Raw genomic sequence first — 8,136 nt, 5'->3', positions numbered from 1 at the left:
TATGTTGAGATGGATGTGTGGCCACACGAGGAAGGATCGAGTCCGGAATGATGATATACGAGATAGAGTTGGGGTAGCACCAATTGAAGAGAAGCTTGTCCAACATCGTCTGAGATGGTTTGGGCATATCCAGCGCAGGCCTCCAGAAGCTCCAGTGCATAGCGGATGGCTAAAGCGTGCGGAGAATGTCAAGAGAGGGCGGGGTAGACCGAATTTGACATGGGAGGAGTCCGTTAAGAGAGACCTGAAGGATTGGGGTATCACCGAAGAGCTAGCTATGGACAGGGGTGCATGGAAGCTTGCTATCCATGTGCCAGAGCCATGAGTTGGTTGCGAGATCTTATGGGTTTCACCTCTAGCCTACCCCAACTTGCTTGGGACTAAAGGCTTTGTTGTTGTTGTTGTATTACTTTATTTTTGTATGATATCAGCCGTGCACAGTTGAAATGCTATCTGTTGTAATTTGCAGGCAATAGAAACCAAGGAAATGTCAAATGCATCTGCCCATATAATGTAAAATAGTGCTAAAGATATTAAGCAAAATTTGGTAGTTAGTTATGTAGAGGAGGGGTGTAGGAAAGTAGTTCAGCTATAAGTAGATTATTAAAAAAATTAGAACAACTTTAGTTCTACTCTATGCAGAACATACTTTGCTACCCATACGTTTAATATCTCAAATGAATGATATTTTGTTAGTATTTGTCATTTTCTGTCCCTGTTATTTGTAAGGCATTGAATTCAACGTTATCGTCACTAGGACAGCACTGGATAGAATTGTGACTAGAGTAGTACACTTGGACACTCTCCCTTTAATCAAGAGGTCTGGAGTCAAGAACATCACCATCACTGTCATGTAGACGGTATGTATTTACCCAACTTTGGCTTGGCAGGAAGTAGCTAAGTCTCCTAGGCAACAACATCACTGTCATGCAGAGCCACTAGTTGGCATGTAATTACCCAATTTTGGAGTGAAGAAAAATAAAAACTTTGGCAGCCACACCCTCATTTGACCATTCCTCTGTGTATCTGTGCTTCTGTGAAACAGCTTGCCATGGTGATGCCCACTGTTCTCAACTCCCTAACTTTTTTATGTGTGCTTGCAGTTCTTGCTGCAGGTCGGGCTGAAGGGCGGCATCATGACTCTGATTGTCCTTCTTTCTCGTGCGGCCCTCTTGGAAATGTATTGTCCCCATTTCGTCAGGCAAGTGATCCGCCTGGCTGCGGCTATCGATCTTACGAGCTGGTTTGCAGTGATACCAAGGCTATGATTCACATCGGTGATGCAACATACTATGTGTCTGCCATCAACTACAGTGGTTCTTCCTTCTGGGTCATCGATGCCAACATGGATTTACACAACAACTGCCCTCTACCTCGGTGGAATCCTCCATACCAACCCGACAACATGGAAATCGAATTGAGCCCCCTTGTACATAGTGGGGCTTGCTTTGTAAAATGCTCTCAGGAAGTAAAGGGCACTGGTACGTACATGCCTGTTGCTTGCCTAAGCACCAACGATTCTTTTGTTTACGTGTTAACTGGCTATGGGTCTACATATATGGAGTACCTTGAACCTTCTTGTGGGTACTTGGCCCGGACTCCTCGACCCTGGGACGGTCTGGGGCTAGAAAATGCAAGTTATGCAGATGTTGTAAAATCCATGAGGATTGGATTTGCTGTTCGGTTTCCTTATCCTAGGGAGAGCATCAAGCAATGCCTAATACAGACTTTTTGGTGAGTTCTGGGTTCAGGGTTCTACTTGTGGTCCATTCCAAAAATAACCGACCCCTCTTTCACTCCTTTTATTGTATTACCGAATGTTATTGCAGGCCCTTCTATGAGGTACCAGTCTTGAGTAAAGAAGGCATCAAGTTACGTATTCTATTCAGTCTTGTGGGTGATTCATTTTTCTCGCGGTGCGCACTAGTTGATGTCATTGGATTTCCACCATTTCGAGGTGTAGTCATAATAATCGTCTTCTGGATTTGGAAGTGGCTGGCTGGTAAGTCAGAATTTTGTGCTCTTAATTGCAGTTTGTTCATGGTCACATCTATGCAATCATGTGCCCACTTAAACCCTATATAAATTTGTTTATGCAGTGTTGTGCAGGTTCGTGTTGGCGCCGCTTGTTGTGTTGATTTTCCTAGCCTACAAGTACTGGAAAACAAGAATAACAATCGATGCAGTCGAGAAGTTCCTCCGTATGCAGCAAATGCTCGGTCCGACGAGGTACGCCTACACCGACATCACTGCAATCACAAGCCATTTCAGAGATAAGCTGGGTCAGGGAGGCTATGGCTCCGTGTTCAAGGGTGTGTTATCACCAGGCAATGTCCATGTCGCGGTCAAGATGCTGGAGCGTAGCTCAAACTGCGATGGAGAGGATTTCATCAGTGAAGTTGCCACCATTGGCAGGATCCACCACGTCAATGTGGTGCGTCTCATGGGGTTCTGCTCGGAGGAGATGAGGAGGGCTCTTGTCTATGAGTACATGGCTCGAGGTTCTCTTGACAAGTACATCTTCTCAGCTAAAAGTTTCTCCTGGGACAAGCTCATAGAGATTGCTTTGGGCATTGCCAGGGGGATCGACTACCTTCATCAAGGGTGTGAGATGCAGATTCTACATTTTGACATCAAGCCACACAACATCCTGCTTGATAGCAATTTTGTCCCAAAACTTGCTGATTTTGGTCTCGCCAAGCTGTACCCAAGAAACAACAGTTTCGTATCATTGAGCGTCCTGCGCGGAACAATTGGGTACATAGCTCCTGAGATGATATCTAGGAGCTTTGGCGTCATATCGAGCAAGTCTGATGTTTACAGCTTTGGGATGCTGCTGCTGGAGATGGCCAGTGGAAGAAGGAATGCCGACCCAAATGTGGCGAATTCAAGCCAGTCTTACTACCCGTCATGGGTGTATGACAGACTAACTGAACAAGAGGGGCGTGATATATCTCCCATTGACAACATGCATGAGTTGGAGAAGAAGCTGTGCATGGTCGGACTATGGTGCATCCAGATGAAGTCCCATGACCGTCCAACGATGAGTGAGGTTATAGACATGTTGGAAGGCGGTGCCGATACCTTGCAGATGCCTTCCAGGCCATTCTTCTGTGACGAGGGGCTCGTCCATACCAATGATACTTATCATTTGTCCTCCGAGTTGACCGAAATCTCTGAGGAGGATATGAGTGAAAATATCGATGTGTGATGAGGTTGTTGCACTTTGCTTGCAAAAGGCTGAAGTTATGGTTGTATTAAAATAATTGTTTTCGCCTCATGTGAACTTTTATGCGGAAGCATGTAATAGGCAGGGAGCAGCTAGAGGATGGAGGTGTGTTCCTTCCAACTGCAGCATCCATGATAGTAAGGTTCTAAAATGAAATCATTGTTCTTCATGGAAGACATATGTATCTATTTGAATCTGAGCATATTATTCGGCAGACTAATATATAGCTTGTGGAATCTGGGGTGATATTTGCATGCATGAACCTGCTATGAAGAGACAACACTGTTAATTAGCATGTAATACTGCAGTGGAGCTAGTGTATTCTATCAGGTGCTTCTATAGTTCTAGTCGAAGACAGGTAGATATAGGGCATGATGATTCAAAAAATAAAAAGAAGAATGCAGATCACCAGCAAAGTCTGTATAGCGGATTCACTAACTATGTTAGCAATAATTAATATATAAACTGTTGTCACTGCCGACTGTACTATTTTGTTTTGTGTTCTGATGATAAAACGGATTTCCTTTTTCTTTTTCTTTTTGAACACAGTTAGACTAGAGGTTCCATGGTGGCTTGAAGAAGAGAAGAGGTGATACAAATAAAGTGGTGATCTACCGATGATAGGTGTGTATCTGGTCCTGGAGGAATTCAGTTGGCCAGACCTCGGAAATGTGTGAATGCTACTCTCTCAGCCGTCGTGTTGTTACAATTATGAGTGTGACTGGAGACTCGCGGCGGTCCAGTCTCGGATCATCATCGGTAAATGGCTGCGAGGAATTGAAGATGAGACGAGCCCTTTCACTCCTATCAACCACTACAAAGTAAGTGGACAGCAGCAGCAACCTCCTCAGTCTCAGCTGCATTATCTTCATTTGATTTCAGCCCCATTGTAAAAATGCTGAAACAAAAACTTAAATTGAAACGACCATTGAGTCGGTGCAATGATGACTATACAATTGTGCATCTGCGAAGAATGTCAAAAGAATAAAATATTTCTTTTCGATGTTATCGCTACCATGGCCAGGGTCCCTCCTTTTTTTAGGGGTATAGCTAAGCTTTATTGATCATATTCCACATGAAGTGGTATAAAAAACGATCATGAGAATGTATGAACCATAGATGTCGCCTCCTAAGAGTGTTTGAAAACTTAGCTAACCTATCTGCATCAGTGTTTGATGCCGACCTTCAAAAATAAATTTACAATTAACTAAACTAGCTCGCTGTTTAATCTCGCTAATGATACAACCATAAGTACTACTAGTCACTCTTTCAGTGTCGTTCATCACATGCTTTAAGTCGGAGGCAATTATAACATTTTGAATCTTCAAGTCTTCTGCAAGAGCCAAAGCTTCTCTGCACGCCATCGCCTCGAGTGTGGCTACATCGATGATTCCCCGGACAACCAAAGAGGAGCTGCACAAATATCGTCCAGCATCATCTCGGCACACTGCGGATGTCGCTTCTCTCAACTTGGATTTTGCCACGCTTGCATCGACATGAATTTTTGCGTAACCCTGGGGTGGCGCCCTAGGACGGCGTCCCTCCTGCCGCCACCTAATTTATTTGGGTTTGTTTTCTTGTGGGATGTAATTTCTTTGGGTTTTTTTTATCGATGTAATTTCTTCGATGACCGGTGGGCACGAACACGGTCTGGCAGCCCAAGAATTTTAGCGCGAGCAGTCCAAAAACAATCACACCACCAAGCCCAACCCAGATCATCTGGGGGAAAACAGCTCGACGGTCCGTATATGCAAATAGGGCCTGGCCTGATTTTCACGCCTCATCCCCTTCCCCACCATGCTCCGGCGACTGCTCGAGCCCCACGCTGCCATGCCTGATCTTGCCGACAGTCTGCCATTTTTGGACATGGCGGCTTGTGCAGCAACAGTTCCTCCCAACCTAATTTGCTGTGCCCTTGCACAAGGTTCGTCGTCGTCCCTAAATCCCACGCAATCCCGTGCTCTGCTACTGCTATGAAGACAGCGTTGGGCGGGTGTTATATAGTTGTATCGAGTATGTACTTATAGGTGGAAACATGTAATAGCTAGCAGAGCAGCATAGCCTTTGTGTTACTTTGTATTTTCTGTTATGCCAAAACCTTTGTTTGGGGCCTCCAGTTCCCTTACATTAACTCCTTCCCTGGGATTCATGATGAAGCTAAGTGCCATTTTTGTATCAACTTATACCTAAAAAGGCTTTCGCCCCGCTTTATATATAAAGCTATGATTCTCGACAACCCTATGATTCTCGACAACCCGGTACAAACACCCGCCAACACCACACACGCACACACCCAAGACATGATACATAGGCGCTGAGCGCAACAACAACCCTAGCGCTGCAAGAGCAACCAGGGTCCTTAACCGTGAACACGCCACCGCGAAGAGATGAAGCCACATACGACGAACCATCTGCTCCAAGACGGCGCCTTCAGGAAGGATACGACAACGGAGCGCCGCCACCGCTTGACCCGAGGATCAGAGTTTCCCCTGGAGCAACACGACGGGTAATGAGAGCCACGACGACGCCTTCAAGAAGGGAACGAGCTTCGCCGTTGCCGGTCCGTCCGAAGATAGAACAGGTTTTCACCCCGGCCAACAATCACCACCACCGAACGCCACATCCCAGCGACCGCGCCGCTCACACGACCATGGCCACCGGGCAGCACCTAGCCACAGGCTCTGCCCATGAGCACCGCGAAACCACCACCAGGGCCGCCGCCGCGACATCCAAGACCCGGACCCCACCTCACTTGAGACCCACCGCTACCCCCACCAAAGATGTGGGCAGAAAGGACCCGCCTTTCGCACCCCCGGGCTGCCCCCAATGCCTCCATCGACTCGTCCTGCTGCCGGGCGCGAGACGAGCTCGGTCCTGCAGCCGAGCGTGAGACGAGCGATAGATCGTAGCCGGGGGAGGGCCGAACCTTCGACGAGGGTAGCGACCCGACGACGAGGAGAGGGACTGAAGGTCGAAACGGGCCGCCGAAAAACAAGCCGGCGCCGCAGCCGACCTGCCAAACTGCCGTGATGCGGACACAGCGAAAGGAAGCCGCCACACCAAGAGAGACGAGCCACCTCGCCGCCGCCGCCCACAGCCGGAGCAGCCGCACACCGGGCCGCTGCCCCAACCTGCGTTGCCCGCCCGAAAAAAGCGCCAGATCCATCCGGCACACATCCATCACGACCAGCCCCAGCCTGCCTGCAGCCCCCGACTGAAACCAGAGGGGCCCGCCACCGGCGGCGGCGAGAAGGAAGCGGGAGGAGGGGTGTGCTGGCGGCGATGGTGCGGTCGTCCTCCCCGTCGCCCGCGGGAGCGACGCGGGAGGGGATAAGCTTATCGTTTGATATTTCTTTTGCCGAAGCACGTTTGTCTAAATCCCATAGAATTATCAGGTACAAGTTGGGAAGGCAGAGAGCCTTAACTGTCGGATCCATTAAGCAACTCGAGTTATTTGCATAATAAAACCGAGTGTGAAATTATTTGTTTTGTTTTCTCTGGTAGTGGTAAACACATATATTTTTTAACAGTGGTAAATAAAGGTAGAGAAGAAAAGAGATGAGCACTACTGGCTTGTTCCTAACTGCTTGTCTTGCTGGTAGCATGGTACATCTACAGTGGTGATGTACCGATCGATGATAGCTGCGTATCTGGTCCTGGAGGAATTCAGTCGGTCAGAGTTTCCAAATGCGCGAATGTGACCCTCTCGGCCCGTCGTGTTCTTGCGATAACAGGTGCTTCTGTCTCACCATTAAATGGCTGCGAGGGATTGAAGATGAGACGAGCCCTTTCACTCATATCAACCACTACAAAGTATGTGGACAGAAGCAGCAGCAGTAGCGACCTCCTCGGTCTCAGCTGCATTATCTTCTTCATTTCAGCCCTGGTAATAAACGCTGAACCAACATGTAAACCGGAAACAAACCATTGAGTCGGTGCAGTGATGGCTAAACAAATTGCCTCTGTTCGAAGAACAACAAATACTAGAATATATAAGGATACCTGTGCGATGTCATCATCGTCAGGGCTCAGTGTCCTCCTGCCGTGCTGCTGCGTACTTTCCGCTTTTCCGGAGGGAAAACGAAAATGGAGAGGAAATACGGAAACAGTGGCGGAAATTTAGCATCCAATTCCGTTCATTTTCGCTTTGTTCCCAAAATTTTTGCCGCGAGCAGTCCCAAAAACAACAGCCGGTCAACATTTTTCGCCCGTGCAAGCCCACCACCAAACCCAGCCCAGACCATCTGGGGAAAACAGCTCAACGCTTCATTTATGCAACACAGGCCCCGGCCGTTTCACACAGAGCATTACTGCGCCTCGCTTCCCACCGCACTCCGGTCCCCGGCGGCCAGCGACCGCTCGACCCCCGCGCCACCTTGCCTGCATTCCATTCGCCCTTGCCGACCGTCTGCCGTTTGTGGGCATCGCGGCTTCTGCAGCAACCCAAGGTTTGCCGCCGGCGAAACTAGTTCCCGTCGTCCCTAATGCCTCGCCGAGCAATCCTGTGCTCTGCTACTGCTCCCTCCATCCCATGGTAAACAACCCCCTTACTTTGCATCCCTTCATTACTAGGTTGGGGAGAACTTTTGCTGCCGTAATCATTTTAGAATTTCTACCACCTGCAGGACTCCAGATCCTTTCCTGCCTGCCTGCAGATCCCCTTGTAGTTGCAAGGGTGAGCATTGTCAGGAACTCGGGATAAGGTTATCTCATAAGCTCTTTGTTTTCTGAACTTATTACATACTCTGTTTTGTAACAGTTTCACTTTGTACATAGATGCACGGCCTCAAAAGCAAGATAACAGGATCGTACCCACCGTTGCTTCTGTCAGTCTAAGTTGTGATCTTGTGAATTCAGCCACCAGGAGAAATTCCTCTAAATCTTTACCTTCTTCATAGTTGATTGGT

General features: G+C 48.1%; 1 protein-coding gene and 1 long non-coding RNA gene across 3 annotated transcripts; both read left to right on the top strand.

The window, feature by feature from the left end:
• The first annotated feature begins 456 nt into the window (after positions 1-456).
• LOC123175156 (rust resistance kinase Lr10-like) lies at positions 457-3,475 on the top strand. 2 transcript variants are annotated; one of them, XM_044590149.1, is made up of 4 exons: positions 457-860; positions 1,104-1,734; positions 1,830-2,002; positions 2,100-3,475. In XM_044590149.1, exons 2-4 carry the CDS (start codon positions 1,265-1,267, stop codon positions 3,209-3,211), a joined length of 1,755 nt encoding a protein of 584 aa, XP_044446084.1. In that variant the 5' UTR covers positions 457-860; positions 1,104-1,264; the 3' UTR covers positions 3,212-3,475. The 2 variants fall into 2 exon arrangements, with proteins under 2 accessions (XP_044446084.1, XP_044446083.1); XM_044590148.1 differs by lacking the exon at positions 457-860 and having other exon boundaries at positions 972-1,734.
• Positions 3,476-7,242: 3,767 nt separating this feature from the next.
• LOC123175155 (uncharacterized) lies at positions 7,243-8,136 on the top strand. The gene is made up of 3 exons (XR_006487666.1): positions 7,243-7,763; positions 7,855-7,932; positions 8,006-8,136. It is a non-coding gene; the product is annotated as an uncharacterized lncRNA (long non-coding RNA).

Source organism: Triticum aestivum, unplaced genomic scaffold (assembly GCF_018294505.1).
Source record: "Triticum aestivum cultivar Chinese Spring unplaced genomic scaffold, IWGSC CS RefSeq v2.1 scaffold21137, whole genome shotgun sequence".
NCBI classification, from domain to species: Eukaryota; Viridiplantae; Streptophyta; class Magnoliopsida; order Poales; family Poaceae; genus Triticum; species Triticum aestivum.
Note: the sequence above shows the minus strand (reverse complement) of the source record. Positions and strands in the feature narration are given on the sequence as shown.